This window comes from Phaenicophaeus curvirostris, chromosome 1, assembly GCF_032191515.1.
Source record: "Phaenicophaeus curvirostris isolate KB17595 chromosome 1, BPBGC_Pcur_1.0, whole genome shotgun sequence".
In the NCBI taxonomy this organism is placed as follows: Eukaryota; Metazoa; Chordata; class Aves; order Cuculiformes; family Cuculidae; genus Phaenicophaeus; species Phaenicophaeus curvirostris.
In genome coordinates this window covers 78,353,380-78,373,900 of record NC_091392.1, presented here as the reverse complement: position 1 = coordinate 78,373,900, position 20,521 = coordinate 78,353,380, and the positions used below count along the sequence as shown (strand labels likewise).

General features: G+C 40.8%; 1 protein-coding gene across 1 annotated transcript in view; it reads left to right on the top strand.

Moving 5' to 3' along the window:
- Window positions 1-20,521, top strand: part of VWF (von Willebrand factor) — a 146,115-nt gene that overhangs the window by 67,036 nt on the left and 58,558 nt on the right. Inside the window, exons 22-30 of the mRNA XM_069863499.1 lie at window positions 3,986-4,132; window positions 4,764-4,904; window positions 6,714-6,833; window positions 7,424-7,580; window positions 8,147-8,305; window positions 9,488-9,623; window positions 12,200-13,539; window positions 14,150-14,269; window positions 16,189-16,332. Coding sequence (XP_069719600.1) covers window positions 3,986-4,132; window positions 4,764-4,904; window positions 6,714-6,833; window positions 7,424-7,580; window positions 8,147-8,305; window positions 9,488-9,623; window positions 12,200-13,539; window positions 14,150-14,269; window positions 16,189-16,332 — 2,464 coding nt within the window. The remainder of the gene's footprint in view (window positions 1-3,985; window positions 4,133-4,763; window positions 4,905-6,713; window positions 6,834-7,423; window positions 7,581-8,146; window positions 8,306-9,487; window positions 9,624-12,199; window positions 13,540-14,149; window positions 14,270-16,188; window positions 16,333-20,521) is intronic.

Here is a 20,521-nt window from a genome sequence, read left to right as displayed (position 1 = left end):
GGATTTCCTTTTTGAAGAGCTCCCAGCCTTCGTGGTCTCCCTTGCCCTTAAGGACTGTCTCCCATGGGACTCTGCCAACCAGCCTTCTGAACAGTCCGAAGTCTGCCCTCTGGAAGTGTAATGTGACTGTCCTGCTAACCACCCTCTTCACCGCACCTAGAACTGAAAACCCCATCATCTCGTGATCGCTTTGTCCCAGGCATCCTCCTACTGCCACGTCCCCTACAAGGCCTTTTCTGTTCACAAACAGCAGGTCCAGGAGGGCACCTTCCATTGTCGGTTTGCTCACCAGTTGTGCGAGGAAGTTATCTTCCATGCACTCCAGGAACCTCCTGGACTGCTTCCTTTCTGCTGTATTGTACTTCCAGCAGATATCTGGAAGATTGAAATCACCTACAAGAACAAGAGGCATCAATCTAGAGACTATCCCCAGCTGTTTATAGAGGAGCTCATCAGCTGCTTCTTCTTGGCTGGGTGGTGTGTAACAGACTCCCATCACAAAATCTGCCTTCTTTTGGGCTCCTCTGATTTTAACCCACAGGCTCTCAATCACCTCATCACCACAATCCAGCTCAATGGTATCCCAGTCCTTTCTTGCATAGAGGGATACCCCGCCTCCTCTCCTACCCTTCCTGTTCCGCCTGAAGAGTTTGTACCCCACCATGGCTGCACTCCAGTTATACGAGTCATCCCACCATGATTCTGTGATGGGAATGACATCATAACCTCCTTGCCTTACGGCTGTTTCCAACTCCTCTTTCTTATTACCCATGCTGTGTGCATTGATGTAAATGCACTTCAGCTGGGCTGATGAACCTTCAGCCCTCATAGAGGGAATAGAGTTTATTCCCAATTGCCTGGTCGTTGGAGTAGCTAATGCCAGAGTGCCAATATCTTCCTTACCATCATCTGGTGTAATCGTCCCCACTTGTTCTGTGGTGATGTACTGGTGGTCCTCACCAGCACACCATCTCCGAGTCACTGGTGTCCCACTTCCAGGCTCACTCCTGTCTAGCCTGGTCTCATCCCCTTCCCCCTTCACATCTAGTTTAAAGCTCGTATAATGAGCTCAGCTAGATTTTTAGCAAGGGCTTTAGCCCCCCGTAGGAGACATGCATGTCCCATCCCTAGTGAAAGCCTGGGAGTGCATAGGCCACTCCGTTATCAAAGAAACTGACGCCCCTCTCTTCACACCAGGCTCAGAGCCAGGCATTAATCAATTTCTTCTTTTTGACTTCTTGCTCCTCTGTATTTAGCTTTGGAATGGAGCTAAATACTATCTGAGCCCCAGAGCCCTCCATCATCTTCCCTAGAGCCCTGAAGTCTCTCTTTATGGCTTTGGGCTTTCTGTTCTCTGTGTCATTACTACCAATTTGGAATACTATGAGAGGATAATAGTTGGACCAGAGAAGGAAGTTTTCTAGTTACCTCCCTCTATTCCTTTTAGAAGGGAATACCCTATGACAATCACTCTCCCTTTTCTTCTTAATGGAGGATGGGTTTATGTTTTTCTGAGGATGGTGCAGCCTAGGGAAAGATTCTGGGCTGTGGGAGCCATCATCCTCATCCTCGAGGGTCGATTCCACCTGCAGCACTTTGTATTTGTTCTTCAGGGAGATCTGGGGTTTTGTTGTCTGGGTGCAGGGAGCAGGTTTCCTTTGTTGGGCCGGAACTTGCTGCCATTCCCCATCCCTTGTTCCCCCAGCCTTGCAGTTTGCCCGTGGGTGGTGTTCAGACACACCAGCTCCAGCAGCCCGCTGAGTTAGTGAGAGGGCACTGCTCCAGTGGTCTATATTCCTCTCACATTCCCTGATAGTCCTCAGCCTCTTTACCTCCTCCCTTAGCTCCTCCACCATATGACAGAGCTCCCCTGCTCGAGCGCAGCTACCACAAGTGCAGCACAAGTGCACCAGAGGCATGAGCTGGTGTGGGAGGGGCGCACTGCCTGCAGCCCAGGGTCTGGGTAGCTGCATGCCCCCACTGAGGCATGACCATTATTAACAGTATCTGTGCAGTGCATTTTAGCAGCATGTCATCCATGTAGGCTTTTGGTTGCTGGGGGAATGAACATAGAACATACTGATTGCCCAACCAATTCTTTATTTCTGCTGCTGAAGAACACTCTACCTGGGTGAGGGTGAATAGTAATGCAGGGATCATTCTGCAAAGTCATGCTTTGTCAAAAGCTTCTTTAGGTGACAGATTTTAGAGAAGCTGTGATTCCATCTGGATGCCTAAAGAGAGACCAGAAAAGACAAGAGGTGTTTAAGCAACCAGCAACTCTAGCAACAGAGGGTGTTTGGTTCTGGAAGGACTGTGTCTTTGCAAGAGCTAGGTCTGTGTAACTAGACTGTCCATATGATCTTGACTAAATGTTCTTTACTCTTTCTAGAGTTAAACCTCTTTCTGAGGTGAAAGCTCAGTATAAAAATATCTAGACCAGGTTATCTTAGAAATAACAGCAAGCCATGTAGGCATTAAAGAAAAACAACTCATATGAAGATCCTTGGGCAACTTCTCACCCAGTGTTGACTTCCAACATTCTTTTGCCACAAGATTCCTTAGAAGCTTCTTGCTTCTGGCTTTTTTTTTTTGCCATTAAAATATTTCAAGCAGCATTTTTTTAAGATTATATTGGCTTAAGAGCAGCTTTTAATTTTAAGTAAACAGGGGCTTAGTTGAAGTATCTGCGTGATACAGTTCTGGATCAAAATAAAAAAGAAAAGGTCATGGGATAATTTTTGCTTTTCTGAAACAAATAACTCTGCCAGTTTGCAAGGTCAAAATTTGATGACTTGTTCAGTTGGGCAAAACCCCTCCATAAACATTGAAATTCTGTAATTTAGTTCAGCCTCCCAACTCATCTTTGTCATCCTCTGTTTTTTACCAAAGTTTGGAAAAGCAGAGACTACTATATTTGGAAGAAAAGTGACCAAGGAAATTTTTTGCCCTGAAAAAAGTGGATGAATGGTTTGTGGGCTCCTCATTCTTCCTTGCTTTAATCACTGTTTGTACCGATTGAAAGTATTCATCTGCCTCTTTCACAATTAAGAAGTTTTCAGTTAATGCATTTGTGGTGCTGAAAGCAGCAGCCATGACAGACCTTTCTCTCCAAATGTGTTGAATAATCCTATTAGAGTTTCCACTGCAAAGGGATTATAGTGTGCAAGAAAGCATTTTAAATTTATCTCTTAAGTTTTCAGTAGGTGGAGGCGATGAATTTTCAGCCAAATGGAAAGAGAAAGAGGGAGGCACACAGGGGAAGTGAAATTGATGGAAAAATGAAGAGGCACCAAAAGGAATCTTTCAGGATTTTTCCTGTTGGTGTAGCTGGTTGAGAAGAAAGTCCTTCCTGACTTCAGAATCAGGTGCTTCAGAGGCCACTTGTGTATTTGGTTCTTCTGGTTCATGTTGCTCTTAAAGCTTGCCAGCCAATTTTGTCACCACCTGCCTCAGGAGCATAGAATTGTTAGTTTCCTAAAGAGATGAAATAAAATAAAACATAATTATTCAGTGAACCATTGACTGAATACTGAACTGATCGTTAATTTGATATAACCTTTACTCTTTATCAGCCCTCCTTTTGTTTAGCAGTCATTGCCTTATGTGCCAGCATTCGTGGCAAGTTCATGTCATACCCCAGGAGCATGAGAGTCATTGCCTCATTCACAGTTATATAAATGTGGTGAGATTGAAATACCGTACTTGTATCCCAATTTGCTGTTCACAGTGTTGTTTCTAAGGTAACAATTTATCCACAGCAATTTTTCAATGTTGAGACAAGTCTGTAATCAATCCCTACCCCATACCTTGATTACAGTTTTGAAGTGCTCCAGAACATCTGTATGGTTTGTGGGAACTGTCTGTTCTCTGGAGAACAGTGTGTTTGAAAATAGCTTTTAACCTACTGTCCCACGGGGAAGGCTACCTACAAGAATAGTAGTTAGACTCATGGTCAATAGCACAATGTGCTTTTTTTGTTTAGGTAAACATCAAGTTACCTCCTAAAGATGGCAATGATTTAGAAGTCATGAAGTCTGGACGTTATTACATGATTTTTCTGAGCAAAGGCATCAGTGTGGCCTGGGATCTGGCCATGGGAGTCTCAGTTATCTTAAAGGGCAATTTCAAAGTAAGTGGTTTTTACTTTACTTCTTACTTTCACTAAAGAATGCACTTACCCTGTCTCTGTGGAATAGCTTTTTTTTTTTTTGTTTTATGCAGATATGCTGACAGATTTTCATGGAGGCACTTACTTGAAAATGAAGGGATTATTTTGTAATAACATAATGGTCGCTTATTTTCCCAGTAGTTCAGCTATAAGGGGTGAATTTTGGGTCATTCTTAGGACAGCAAGGATGAATGCTGTGGTGCCTCAGAATAACTATATCTTGAGTGATTTCTTCACTATTCAAGAGCAGTATAAGGAGCCAGATTTCCTAGTGATGGCGATAGGACAGTCATCTCCAGAAGGGACAGGCTCTAAATAGACCCAACAGGCACCACTGATTAGTGTTGTTGTTTTGCTCAATGAAGTCCATGGAGATAATGTGGCCCTACTTTCAGCTAAGCAGAATGAGAATAGGAGCTAAGCATTCTCTGTGAGAGAATATGTCTGTTTTAGTGATCTTGGCAAGGCCGGGGATAATTCAGTTTTTAAACCTTATGCCATTAAAGTGCTAGGCTAGAAAGACTTCTTAACAAAACTCCAAGCCAACCTACAGATGTAAGATTTATGTATTTTGTGTTTCTTTCCCTGCAAGGATCAAGTGTGTGGTCTGTGTGGAAATTTTGATGGAATCCAAAACAATGATTTGACCAGCAGCAATGAACATCTTGAAGTAGATCCAGTTGACTTTGGGAATTCCTGGAAAGTTAATCCATACTGTGCTGATGTTGAAAAGGTGACTGACAATGAACTGTGAAAACTAATTAATACAGGCTGCTGTATCACTCAAGAGTGGGCAAAGAGATTTAAAAGGATAAAAATAAATGGAAATTAACTCTTTCCTCCATATTTTTGCCTAAAAATACTATTTCTTGAGAACTTCTAAAAGATCAATTAACTAATTAATAGGCCTCTGTGCTGCATAGCTTCAGAAGAATGTTAAAATAGCCAGTCTATGTGCTAGAGACTGTTCACAGAGTTTGCCAGCCCAAATTCTTGAAATCCAGGTATAACTGGAAATCTCATAGAATCATAGAATAACCAGGTTGGAAGAGACCCACCGGATCATCGAGTCCAACCATTCCTATCAAATACTAAACCATGCCCCTCAGCACCTCGTCCACCCGTGCCACCTCCAGGGAAGGTGAATCAACCACCTCCCTGGGCAGCCTGTTCCAGTGCCCAATGACCCTTTCAGTGAAGAATTTTTTCCTAATGTCCAGCCTAAATCTCCCCTGGTGGAGCTTGAGGCCATTCCCTCTCATCCTGTCCCCTGTCACTTGGGAGAAGAGGCCAGCACCCTCCTCTCTACAACCTCCTTTCAGGTAGTTGTAGAGAGCAATGAGGTCTCCCCTCAGCCTCCTCTTCTCCAGACTAAACAATCCCAGCTCTCTCAGCCGCTCCCTGTAAGACTTGTTTTCCAGCCCCTTCACCAGCTTTGTTGCTCTTCTCTGGACTCGCTCCAGAGCCTCAACCTCCTTCTTGTGGTGAGGGGCCCAGAACTGAACACAGGATTCGAGGAGCGGTCTCACCAGTGCTGAGTACAGAGGGAGAATAACCTCCCTGGACCTGCTGGCCATGCCGTTTCTGATCCAAGCCAAGATGCCATTGGCCTTCTTGGCCACCTGGGCACACTGCTGGCTCATGTTTAGTCAGTTGTCAACCAACACCCCCAGGTCCCTCTCCTCCAGGCAGCTTTCTAGACAGACTTCTCCAAGTCTGTAGCACTGCATAGGGTTGTTGTGCCCCAAGTGCACATTTTAGAGCTTAATCTAAAAAAACAAAACAAAACAGCTGTAATTTTCAGACAGGGAGAGGTCAAGTAAAAATTTCATATTTCCCTATCCAAAACTTTATATCACAAATTCTAGTCTGTCCATCTATTAACAAATGAATGGGCAGATTAGTTTCTTTCTACATGCTTTTCAATCGTCTCTAAAGAGTATCCAGTTGTTATTTTGGTTGGAGATTATGGGTTATAAGATTGGAGAGGACTGAACAGAAAAAACAAGTTACAGGAGGGTATGTAAGACATTATTGCCAACTGTCACTGCTGCTTCTGAATTTTGGAGAGGTTACCTGCTATCTGAAAGCATTATCTATGACCTGATGCCAGAGATTAGGTGATTCCACAGGGTATTATTTATGCTACATATAAAGGATATGTCCCCCTTTCCAAATACTGTCTGCTGAAGACTAACTATATTTGTGAGCCTTGTGGGCCTTCTGGAGAGCTGTGAATGATCATTTTTCAGGGTGGATGCTTGGTACAGTGGGACTTCCTTTCATCAAAAGTCAGTGTTCAAACTGTACAGTACAAGAAAGATTTGGAGAAAATATAGGAGGTGACCTGCTGTACTCTGTGTTCTGCTGTGGCAGGATCTATGCCTGCCATACTACGGGTTGTAATTTTACTCAAAGAAAACATTTTTTTTTTTTCATGAAAACTGTCTAGTGCTAGTGAGTCTCATACTTCACTTTGAAGAGTCCTGAGGTCCTAAAAGCAAGGCTAATGGAATGTGTGCTTGTCTTTTACAATATTAAGCCCAGCCAGGAACAGACCTTCGTGTCTCCACTGTGTAATGGAAACGTAGTGAAGCAGATGATGGTAGAAACGTCATGCAGCATTTTGTCTGGGGATCTCTTTGACGAATGCAAAAAACTTGTGAGTATTGTGTCACGTGTTTCACATTCTTCAATTCTGCATGATCTGTGCTGACACTGATTTTAGCTGAGGGGAAAAGTATGGCTCCAGTCCAGCACACAGGACTTGGAGGCAGCTGAATAACTGTCATTCTCATCTCTGACCCTGTCTGGTAGCTGATTCTTCATGGGAAAAAGCTGGATGGCAGAGATGTAGAAAGCTATAGAGTAACTTCTGCTTTAGGAAAAGTTCACTCTAAAGGTCAGAGACTGGCATGAATAGTCGAGTAAAAGGGCTGAGATTTAGGGGTGGGCAAACTGAGCCATTCAGGCTGCATTCTACCCATGCTGCTCCACGTAAGGGCCTAAGCAGGTGTAAAGTTACTCCATTTGGTGAATATTAAGAAAAAATAAACTTCAATGTCTGTAACAATTTTGAGAACATGGCCCGAATTGAATCCTTGCTGACATCAGCAGAAATATCTGCACTGATTTATGTGGAAACTCAGCTGTTGGTGAATGGAACAGGCAAACCATCTGCAGGTTAAATGTATCTAGAAGCATATGAGTGCCATCAGTGATTGCATTCTACTCCTTGTTTCTCTTTTGTAGGTGAATCCTGAGCCCTACATAGATATTTGCATGTATGACACTTGTGCTTGTGAATCTACTGGGGATTGTGCTTGCTTCTGTGATGCTATAGCAGCCTATGCGCATGTCTGTGCACAAAAAGGTGTTGCTGTTCACTGGAGATCACCAACTCTGTGCTGTAAGTACAGGGTAGATGAGGAAGAATTGGGTGAAGAGGTACAGACTTCTAATGAATAAGCTGTTGGCTCAGATAAACTGTTCTCATCAATCATCCTTACTCCCGCTGATGTCTAGAGAAGTTCACTTTAATGGGATTAGGCTAGCAGCTCACTGCGACATTTCCCCATCCTTTTCTATTTATGTTCAGAGCCATACCTGGAAGAAACATTCCGTCAGTTAGGGGATGTAATAGTCATTGGTACAAACAAATCTAGAAAAAGAAATTATTTCTGTAATGTATATATTTAAAGCTTTAAGTTTGAGGTTTGGTATTTTTTTATCAAAACCAAATATCTCTGGTTAACACCAAGTATTTTATTATATGAAAAAAAAAAGATGCAATGATGAAGAAGTGCCCTGGATGTAGTAAAATAATAACATAGTAAAAAAAAATTTAAAGATGGAAATCTTTCTTTCTTTATGTACATGTGATCCACTTTATACAAGTTTGGTGTCATAGTTCTGAGAGGCATGATAAACATGCTTGGGGTTGATTTTTTCACCTCTGATTCTTTCACTGCATAGCACAAAGCTGTGAGGACCTGAATAAACAAGAATTAGATTATCAGTGTGAATGGCGATATAATAGCTGTGGACCTGCTTGTCCTATAACGTGCCAGCACCCACAGCCTTTGGAGTGCCCTCTGCAGTGTGTGGAAGGATGCCATATACACTGTCCTGCAGGTAATTGCATCTTTTGCTTTAAGCAGTTACTTTTTTCTGCACTGCTCCTGGTATTTGTAGGTTTTGCTGTAGAGCCTGTATTTTCCTCCACTAAGTGTTCCTATTGCATGAAAAAAGGTCTTACAGTCCAGAGATATTTGCAGATTGGTAAGGCTGAGTATTGCAAAAGACTCAGATGTAGTAGTTAACTCCTTAACAGGCTTACTGATGTGTTTTCACTACAATTTCTTATTGTGTAAGGAGGAAGGTGATTAGGCATCCTGGTAGGAGTTTGTGAAAAAAGCACAGTGTGTGCAGGTTGGGAGATGGTGACTAGAAGAGAACAAAACACTGAACATGAACAAGAGAGGATGGGCATGGGGTGATAAGAAAGGAAGATAGGGAGATGGCTGTGCAGCAACAGAGGCTGATGACTATGTGATTAAACGAGAGTATGAATTTGTGCTGGTCACACTGATAAAATGTTCTCCTTCAGAGCAGCTACTGCAGTGGGGGAGACACATTGCCTCAACCTGCTTACTTCCTCTAAGGCTCTGGTGCTCCTGAGAGGGCCCCACAGGATTCTACTGTGAGCCTGAGCTTTCAGCTTCACTGTTCCCAGCAACTATCTTGTAGAAGGATGAAAGGGGAAAACATGGGAAAATGGGTCGGGGAGGAGAATGATAGGCAGAAAGGAAAAGAGTGAAAGATAAGCAAGATACAAAAGAAGAGGGAAAACTCTGATGATTAAATAGCTCTTAAGGGCAGAGTGAGAAGACATGAAGGCAAAGAAAGTAGCTATTTTCAGACTCCAAATAGCTATTCTGGGCCCTAGTGTTTCTAATCAGATGGAGGTAGAGGATAGTGGGAGAAATGAATAATACACATGGAAAAAGGAAAATGCTATTTTTTCCTATCATCTTCAATGCTTTTTTCTAAAGATATAGTCACGTTTTGTATGGTACTGGCTGTTGCAGATTACACATTGGGTTAAGTACTTCCAATATCTGAATGAAGGTTGCAATACAGGAAAGAAATAGTTCTGTTGTCAAACTGCCAGCGACCGTAACACATGCAGAGCATTCAGAATTTTTGAGCTCAACTCAAGCCTTGTCATGGCTTTTGTAGCAGGGTAGCTGCTATGATTAGTTTTGCAATTCATGATAATTGGCATCTTGATACTACTATGCTATTTTGAAACAGGGAAAATACTTGATGAACTGTCCCTGGATTGTGTCAGACCAGAAGACTGTCCTGCGTGTGCAGTTGGAGATGTCAAGATCCCACATGGAAGGAGAATTGTTTTGAATGGAGATGATCCACAGCACTGTCAATCTTGGTATGGTGGGTTTGTGCAATGAAATAGCATTAGGGTGAAGGGAGAGAAATGAAGCGCATCCACACGAATTAGTTTTTGAATGTAACCTTAAATATACCACAGGTGATGAAGCTTGGAAACTATCTTTTATGTCAATATTCCTTTGCATACAATCTAAAGCTGAAGCTTTTCAGTGATGGTTTGGATTATAGGTTGTCAGGTGAAATTCATAAATACCATTCAAAAAAGTCCATTTCTCATGTGTAGGTAGCCCCACTGGCTTCAGATGTTCCACTTCTTTTTTTGTATAAGGTGTGATTCAACGTCAATAAGGCCATCAGACTCTTTCCTTCTGCCAATACTAAAAAAGTCCTTTGTATAGTGCAAGATCTGAATGTACACTCAGTCTAGAACTCGTTGAGATTATTAGCAGTTGGAACTGTGTACTATTATTGGAAAACCGAATTCCCCAAGATTGTAAGATATCCTGTGACCTGATCCTTTGTGCATACATTTCCAAATATGATGAAATTAATGGCAGGGTGCACAGTGCTGTGCACATGCAGGATTAGGGCCTTCAGTTTCCATGTAGCAGAGGCTGATTTTCATTCTGTATACTGCTCAGTGGCAAATTACACCAGGGCCTGTAGTGTTTGAAATTTTGGCATTCTTCAGATGTTAAGACCCTTGATGGATCCTTTCAGTAGTCACTCATAATATTTGTGAATACAGGACAGTTTTCCTTCTTGTAATTTGATCATATTTAATATAAGCAGAATTGTTAAACTGCAACAGCTATTAGCCCAGACTAACACCTTAGCTCCAAATGATCTGAACCTCACAGAAGCTCTGAATGGGTATGAGCTTTGAATTCCTGGCCTCTTGCCAGGAATAAACCTAGGGCATGAGACTTTGAGACTGATAATTAAATTAAACAGTATACGCTAAAAAGCCTTGAAATAACCAAAAGGTCAAGAAAGAGTCTTCATATATGAGTCTCTGTTCCCTAATTTTTGTAATCCTTAATTTTGCTTAAATGTTGCTATACTGGACACTGCTCACAAAAGATTTCAGACCATTAGGAAAACTTACCTCACTAGGGAAACATCCTTTTGCATAGCTGTCACCTAATTTAGATGCCTGCACCATCTGTACAAACAATAGAAAATACTGTACAAAAATGATTTTTTAGGAAATATCCAAAGGAAATTTGAAACTAGGAGAGGCTTACTCATATTAGAATAAAAATAATAAATCTCCTGTTGCTATACATTAATGCCAAGTGTAGCTGTGCATTCTTCATTTAAGAAGACACTAAAAATAAATTGAAAAGAACATAGAATTGTGAGATCTTAAATAAAGGTGCCATGTGTAAAGTGTTTTCGTGGAAAACAGTACCTTCTTCTTCCAGTATTGACTTGTTTGATTTTTACTTCCAGGATTTTCTCTGCCAGTGAAAACAAGAACTGTTTTTGTCCTTACTCTTTCATAAACTTTTCCTTTTCAATTTCTTGGACAGTCCAATCAGACAAGGAAAATACCTTGGTTCAGTCTATACCACTCTGTGCATGAGTACAGTCATGTTCTTATCACTGATAAGTGAAGATTATCATACAACCAGGAATTAGAAAAGCAGAATTGTTAAAGCCTTGCTTAAGACAGAAAGAGATGAATTGTAAAGATGGTCCCAAAAGGTGGAGAGTGACAGAGGTGAAAAACCTTACGGTGGTACAGAATGACGAATAGTGGAAAAGGCAGAGGTGGGGGAAAAGAAAAATGGAAGCTGAGATGGAAAGGGGAAGAGAAAAATGAACTAATGGAGGGAAGTAGAAAAGTTGAAGGAAGACAAATAGGACTAAAAAGAGATAACAGCTATAGATTAAATACATAATTTCATATGATAAAAAAAGGGACTGAAACAGGGACAGTGTAAATAAGAGGAAGATAACACAGGAGACAAAAACTGGAGGACAAACATGTGCCAAAGCTATATTCCAAACAAAGTAAAGTCAAGAAAGAGTAAAGGAAAGTAATGCACTTTAAAGGTAGAAAAAAGGCTGTTTGTTATTTTCACTAGGGTTAAAACCAGGGCAAACTGAGCTCCCTCACTGTCTGCTAAGTCACATCAGAGCTAAAAGCATCATTCATGCTCTACTTTGTGCTAGCTGTCTCCAATTTGCCTCATGTTTTAATTTCTTGTGAAGCAAACCAGATCTGCCAGTTCAGTCCATCAGTGGCTTGTAGGTAGCCGTATTGCTCAAGCTCAGTGGGTTTCTAGACAGTTTCCAGACACAGCTCTTACACATTCTGTGCCAAAGTCTGTTGTAAGGAGAGTTTCCTTTGACAAAGTCATCATGGTTTGTCATAAATTTCCTGGATCTAAACAAATGTGCGTGAAATATAGGATTTAGCTATACAATACCATGTAGGGATTTGTGGGGAAATGGAGTAGGGAAAAAATCGCTCATATTATGATTTTGTTTTGTTGTTCTTTGGAGATATTTAGCTGTTTCTGTATGAACATTCTTTTATTAGATGATGATGATGTCTTATTACCAGCATAGATGTTTTACTACTAAATCTGATGATTTTTGTAGTCTGTGTGAAGGGAAGAACTTAACCTGTGTAGCCTGTGAACCACTGGAGGACACCCTAACACTGACAACACCTGCTCCAGAGGAGGACATTGAACTACCACCCAGTGAATACTCATGCAGCAAGATGATGGACTTGGCTTTCCTATTGGATGGCTCCAATAAACTCTCAGAGCAGGACTTTGAACAGCTGAAAACCTTCATAATTGGCATGATGAAGAAACTTCACATCTCCCAGAAGAAAATCCGAGTGTCAATTCTGGTATATAGGGCTGGCCCCACAATCTATCTTGGCCTTAAAGATATCAAAACACAGTCTCAGATGAGAAAAATTGTCCAAAGCATAAAATACACAGGTGATGAAGTAGCATCTGCTGCTGAAGTCCTTAAATACACTGTGTTTCATGTTTTTGGAAAAGCAGAAAGGACCAACGCTGCTAGAATTGCAGTGCTGTTTATAGCAAGCAAGTCTCCAGGGAAACTCCGAAGCATCCTCACAGCTTTGAAGAATAAAAAGATTGCAGTAATGCCTGTGGGGATTGGACCGCATGTTAACGTGGAACAAATCAGGTTCATTGAAAAGCAGTCACCAGATAACACAGCCTTTGTAATGAACAATGTGTTAGAGCTAATGGATAACAGGGATCTCCTTATCGATCGTCTATGTGATCTTGGACCTGCAGAAAGTTCTCTGCTACAAGCTACGTCTGCTCCAACGATGTCTAGTGTCTTATTTCCCCCTTGGGGACTCACTACAACACCACCCTTTTCAGAAGAGCCCAGTAGTAAAAGACTGGACATTGCTTTTATTGTAGAAGGGTCTGACAATGTAGGGGAGGAAAATTTCAGTCTCATCAAGAGGTTTCTTGAGAGAGTGATCACAGAAATGAATGTGGGACAGGAAAATATTCATGTTACAGTCATGCAGTATTCTGAGAATGTCACTCTGGAATACTCCTTTAGGGAAATACAGTCAAAGGAAAATATTATTGAGAAGGTGAGGAGCATACCCTACCAAGGAGGGAAGGCTACCAACACTGGGAATGCCCTTGATTACATTTCCAAACATACATTTACACGAGTGAATGGAGGCAGGCAAGATGTTCCTCACTTGGTGTATATGGTGTCATCCAGTCCTTCCACTGATGTTATCACACGACCTCCCAGGAGCATAAATGTTATTCCCATAGGCATAACCCCCAATGCAAATATCCAAGAGCTCAGAAAGATCAGTCAGCCTAATAATCCAATTATCTTGCATAGTTATAATACACTAATTGAAGAAGCACCTGAATTAGTCCTGCAGTCATGCTGCTCTCGTAAACTTCCGACAGAAATTCCAGGTAAAATTGGACATGCCTTCTGTGTATTTTCCTCTGTCCTGTCTCTTCCATTTCCCCCTTACACCACTGATATTTGAAGGGTTCCCTTGTCTCATTTGGTATCTTGTTATTCAAATGCCAAGAGTGGACCATTTAACTTTACTGGAGGCTGAGGATGCTGCTCCAGTTCAGCAGTACTGAGGACTCAGCCTCATTTGTTAGTAAGTGCTGCAGCTTTCAGAGAGGTTGGAGGGTGACAGAAGAAAAGGAGTTATCCTCATCTGTCTGCTTCAAGCAGTTATACTTCCTCTTCTTATAGAAATTCCATTGCTTTTGTGGGGTTTTCTTTTTGGGGGATATGTACTTTGTGAGTTTTTTGGTTGATTGGTGTTGTTGTTTTGCTTTGTTTTTTTTTGTTTGCCATTGTTTTTGTTTTAGTCCCCTGGGAGTAAAACATTAGTAGAAAAGCAGGAAATGAAATGCCCTTATTTAAACTGGTCATTATCCTGCTTTGTTTTCCCAAAATGCAGGTGCATCTGCCCTTTCTACTCTTACCAATAGATTAGCAGATGCTACTCTGACTGTCATGTCTAAATAACCTTTTTTTTCATTTTATTTTTTCCACCCTCAGAGTTGTGCAACAAACCAATGGATGTCATGTTTCTTCTGGACGGGAGTTCCAATGTTGGAGCAGCAGAGTTCGAGGAAATGAAAAGCTTTGTACGCGCATTTACTGAAAGTGCTGAGATCAGTATGTGTCTGTCTTTTAACTCAAACACATGAGGATGTTTTGTATAATTTGCTTGTACAGGATAAACCAGCTTCTCAGTAAAGGTTTTTTAAATCTTTCTTTTTAAATGACTCATTCCAATCCTTCAAAAAAAAAAATTAAGTTTAGATTGAGGAAATTGGGCTGGTGAAGCTTTAAGGTGCAGGTGCAGTTCAGTTTCCTCCTAAACCAAGCTGTTCTGGTTCAGGTGAATAAAGATTTGTCATCCAATTCAGGGAATTGTGTGACAAGGAATAGTTCAGACAGCAGCTGTTATGAGTGCTTTACTTTATACTCTACTGGACATAAGCATGTGCATCTAACAGGCAAAGAGATCCCCTTCACAGGATGGAGATTTAGCTGAACTGTTACTCTGTGGCAGAAAAGCAAGTTTTTCATTCAGTTCTGAATTAAATACAACACACTTGAAAAAAGTTCAGTTCTCTTTCAAATAAGAATGGATAATTCAGAGGGGTTTTGGTTCATGTTTGGTCTGTCTGCAGTGTCTGTCATGTTTGGTCTTTCTGCAGTCTTTGGAATGGGCATTTCTGCTTCTGACCAGACCTTTTTGCCTGACCTAGGGTGCTGGAACTGAATACTTATTTCCTGACGTATGTTGGATAACAGACACTTTTTGGGAGTGCTAGAATCACTAAGCATGTACTGATGGGAGGTATTAGCTCGTCAGGTCTTTCAGCACAAGTATTATCAGTGCAGCCACCCTGTCACAATATCATAAATACTGCACATACATGAAGGGACCATGCAGCGTGTATAGTAAATCAGGACATAGTGTGCCCTTGTACCAAGTCCACCCTCACGGCAGGAGCTGCACAGGATCCTGTGTTTTCCCAGTAGTATTTCTTTAACAAAGCTGGATGTTTTGACCAGAATTATACTTTTTCAATTAAAGGATTTCCATTTCCAACATCATACTCTTGCTGCCAATGCCTCCCACTGTGTGTTAACATGTTTGTATTATACCTGTGCTTCCAAAAGATGTGATTATCGGCAATTGTAATAATTAGAGAGCACAGAGAATTAGAATTAGAGAATTAGAGAGCATTTTATTATGTCTAGAATAACTTAGAGATTTTAATCATCCATGTTAAACGCTCTGTTTCTGAAAATTGTCTACATGTACAGTATAGAGAAGCAAGCCAAGTGCGATAAACACAAACTAAAAAATAAATCAACAGGCAGTTTCTTTTTACATAGATTCCTTCCTTATCTTTGAAGCCTGTAATAGCAAATGTTACATCATTGTCAGCAGGGCAATGATAATGTAGCTATGAAATCCTTGCTATCTCCTGGATTGTAAGTTTTGTTTGTACTTCTATGAGCAGAACCAGGTTGTCAGAGAATAGCAGAACTTGGAATGTCTCTTCATTCCCCTTTGCAGGTCCTGTTTCCCAGGTATATTTTGTCCTATGCTGCAGCCTGATGCATGCCATTGCAATGATTCACAATAGATGGAAATTTGCATAAAATACAGTCATCCTGGGGAGCCTGGACAGTCAGACAGATGCCGTATCAAGATAATGCTTTTGCAAAGAAATGTGCATGTTAAAAAAAAAGTGATGTCTAGAGAATTTTAAAATGGAAAAGGAATAAAAACTGGACATCAGCAAAGTGAAATTCTCCAGTCATGGTCAAATTGATATGCTTGCTGATTCCTGACAGAAGACCAACTGTTTCCAGCAATACTTGTATATTTTTTCCCCTGGGAATAAATAATTTTTGAACTTATGATTGAAAAAGCAGCTTTCACACTCTGATAGAAAATTGGTATCTAGTTGTGCGTAATGTAAAAGACAACCATAATGTATCCTTTAGATTTATTTTAAGATATTCATTCATATGCACTGCTTAAAATATTTATTTTCTTCTTTGTGCTTCAGGCAATACTTCAGTTCATGTGTCAGTTCTCCAGTATGCCAGGGAAAATAATTTAGAAATCTCATGGAACATGCCTCAAGAGACTGAAAAGCTCTCTGAGATGTTGCGGTCAATTCAACAAAGGGAGCAAGGTCCTACCAGACTAGGTGAGTAATTATGTGGATGTTCATGTTTAAACAAGAGGAAAAATACCCAGAAATTCTAAATATAGCCTGGCCCCAATCAATAATTTATGTCAGTGCTATTGTGGTAGTTTTCTGCAGTAGGACGCTCAGATGTTTTAGTTCACTTATAATGTACTGTATGTATATTTCTTGTTAAAGGTTCAATATTCGATATTAAAATGTATCTGCGTATTACCCAAATTAGGGTTAATCTTAATGTATTTTGGAAAGAAGATGGCCAGTTTCTTTTCAGCCTTGAAGTAATTATCAGGATTTGCATTCATTATCTATCAAGCAATCACAATATAATTAAGTGGTAAAGATTTTGATCATTCACTTTTCAGTGTCAATTACTTGATTAGACATTTAGCAGCAGAACTGCTTATGCTAACTTCAATAGTTGCCCTCTCCAGATGTTTGTTACTCTGTGCTTAGCCACTGTAACTGATCTGGTTGAAAAATAACTTAGCAAAACAGTAGTTATATTTGGCTGATTCAGATCCCTCATCCAAGATGCTGTACTGGTCCCACAAAGATTTGGGCTGGTGCAAGGCTGGGGATGGTGCCAAGGACCACCTAAAGTGGCACCCTAGCTGAAGAGTTAGCTGTGAAACATCATCTTCTGTTCCAGACAACTGCATCCTAAAAAACATATCCTCTTTAATTTTCATGTGCTAAAACATAACACAGGTTTCCCACCAAGTCTGTGGAAATTCAGTATGCGTACATCTATTGGTTGTAGGGTTCAGCAAAAAGTGGTTCTCCTACAATCTATCTGATCTTTCACCAGACACCCTGAGAATTTTACTCTTCTGGACTGGAACCACATTTGCTCTGGCAGCCGCCTACCATTAGGGTCCTATAATTGTTGAGCAGTATGCAGATTTTTTAGGGTCTTTGGCCTACTTCTGACTGTAAAGAGTTATTGGTACAGAAAAGTGAGAAATAAAACCTGACTTCCATAGTTCGCAGGAGGATTAGCCATGATTGCTTTCTCAGCCTGGAGAAATAAAAATACCAGATGGCTGATGCGACTTCTATAGCCTCGTTGTGGGATGAATTGTTTCATACAAATAGATAAGTTTCATGAAGCCTTCCATGTAACATGGATACTAACCCACACCAAACTGCAGGATGAACAAAGAAAACATGGCCTTTGGGAAATGAAAGGGGAGAGGCAGCCACATGACATATTTGTTAGTGATTTGTTTATGTCTCATTGGAAAATGCTCAGAGACCACAATGAGGGATGTAATATAATGAACCAAAATGGAATAAAGAAGTAGTTCCTCCCAAAAGAAGTAATAAAAATAAGTCACTGTGGTCTCATCCTGCACCTTGTAATGTGTGTGAATTCGGCTGACCCTGTAGAAGACTCAGCATCCATGGGAAAGGCATGGACATTCATGTAATTCTGTCTGTGCTCAATGACTCTGGAGATGCAGAGGCTGCTTAAAAAGTGTAGCTGGCTCAGTCTCAATGTTGCAGTTCCCAAGGTAGCTTTGGAAATCTTTTCTATCTTGTAGAAGTCTTGGTCAGGATTTACCTATCAAAAATAGTGTTAACGTCAGACCAGCACTGTTTCTTCTCATTTGTGTTGGCTTCCCTATGGTAGAAACATGATCCTGTGTAATCCTTATTCAGTCTTTGCTTATCCAAATCATGTTATTTGTGTAAAAAAAGATATATGTGCAGAGAGCAACCATAGGCTCCATTGCCATCATTGCAAAAGTCTTACTGGAGAAAATATTCACTTTTCCATTTCATTTAACCATAAGGAAACTCCAGGAGAGAGTGATACATTTTATTCGTAAGAAATAATGAAAACCTACAGAGTATTTGAGGGCATAGGCAGTGCAAAAAAGGGCAGCCTATACCACAAAGCTTTCCCATGCTTATGCAATAAGATAACATCAGGCAAATTTTGGCTCAAGTAATCTATTGAGGAGCAGCTCTGGAGATATTCAGACATCATGAAATTGTGTACAACCTCACAGAAGAAATAACTTATAAAAAGAAACCTAACTGTAAGCAAGAGCTGACTGCTGCCCACTGCCTGACCCAGACTCAAAATCTGGAGGAAGTAGGATCTGTATAGCTCATCTGTATTAAAAGCATTTTATGGAAAGATATATGAGATTTTCTTCCCACCCCCTCCATACAGGAAAAAATTTTAAACATTTTTACTCTAAATTTCTATAGCTATTTATGTATTATAAGAGCAGCATTAAGATTTGCATGTCATGATTAAGGTGGTATAAATGGTATAAATTTCCCCTGTGGTTTAGGAAGCACATTTTTTTTTTTGTTTTGGCTCTCTGTCCTGAATGATGTGGTCTATGCAGAATTTTCCGAACCTGTCCCCCATCACCCACCTGAAGCCGTGGTTTTGCCAACAGCTGCCCTGATTTAAAGGCTTCCATCTGCTGAAAAACAGAAGTCTTCTTTACTTGCTTCTCCAGTACTGTTTCTGAATTAGTGTTTTCAGCACATTCTTAAACCATCTTTGGATGCCTGCTAGTCTCTTCCCTGAACAATTTTAATTCACTGTCCTGGCAGCATTTTTGTTTGCTTACTTGTTTTTTTAGATAATTTCTAGTAAGATTTGAGAGTTGAGTGTGATCCTAATGGAGCCTGGGATCATCAGAACCCCATGCTGATAAAAGAAATGCAGAATTTGTAACCTGCAGAGCCCAGAAAGCAGAGAGGACCACTTGGGGCTTTGTAGTCTGCTCCCTTCTGTGGTGGTGGGCTTTCGGACTTAAAGAACTGTGCTTGTGAAGAGTTCATCCATTCTACTAATTGGCACATGTTAATACCAGAAAATCAGTGTACTAAGAATTAACTATTTAAAGCATTGATCTGTGGGATCAGTTTTCAATAGCTAATTTGTTTCCAAATTAAAACGATCTGCTATTTTCAGTTTTTTAAAAAAACAATTCAATGTCAAGACAAGATCCTAAATTAAGGTATAAAGACCAGTTCAGGATTCACATCTTGGGAGGTTGTTCTTGATTAGACAAGTCCTTGGTTAAATAGATGAAATTTGGACTACTCACAGTCTAGATACTCTTGGCTTTTTCTATACCTCTGTAAGTGCTGAGGAACCGCTTCTTTTTTCACTTTTTTTTTCTGTGGCAGCTTACAGTACTTGTGATTAAGACCTCTTGTTGTGCCTTTTTTTTCTTGGTCAGATATTGCAGAAGTACTATCAGAACCATTGAAGTCTCTTAAAGCACTGATTCACAAGTTCCCAGCAGGAACCTCCATCTAACTGGAATCACCTATCTGTCATAACTCCACAGACCCCCACAGCGGCTTTATGTTTTACTCCTCATTTCAGAAAAAAAATTAAAAAAGTAATTGCAAAGGTTGCTTTTAAGCAATTTCTGCTTTCCCTGAGACACCCAGCAAACCATTAAGTGTTTGTTTGATGGTCTATTTTCCTCCAGACTTGTTTATTCTGGAATGAATCTTGTTTTTCATTTCTTAGATGCATTTCAAATGTTTCTAGGGCGCCTTGTGCTCTTTTGGTTCATTCATAGAATCATAGAATCATAGAATCACTAGGTTGGAAAAGACCCACTGGATTATCAAGTCCAACCATTCCTATCAAATACTAAACCATGCCCCTCAGCACCTCGTCCACCCGCCCCTTAAACACCTCCAGGGAAGGTGACTCAACCACCTCCCTGGGCAGCCTGTTCCAGTGCGCAAAGACCCTTTCCATGAAAGATTTTTTTCCTAATGTCCCGCCTGAACCTCCCCTAGTGGAGCTTGAGACCATTCCCTCTCATCCTGTTTCCGGTCACCTGGGAGAAGACGCCAGCTCCCTCCTTTCTTCAACCTCTTTTCAGGTAGTTGAGAGAGCAATGAGGTCTCCCCTCAGCCTCCTCTTCTCCAAACTAAACAACCCCAGCTCTCTCAGCCGCTCCTCGTAAGACTTGTTCTCCAGCCCCTTCACCAGCTTTGTTGCTCTTCTCTGGACTCACTCCAGAGCCTCAACATCCTTCTTGTGGTGAGGGGCCCAGAACTGAACACAGTGTTCCATGACCTTCATAACTGCTCCCAGTCTAGTATCTGTGATTCAGATTAGCATGCCTTTTTACACGTTTTTCCTCCTTTATACAAATCATTAATGAAATTATCCAATGCGGCAGAATCTTGTATA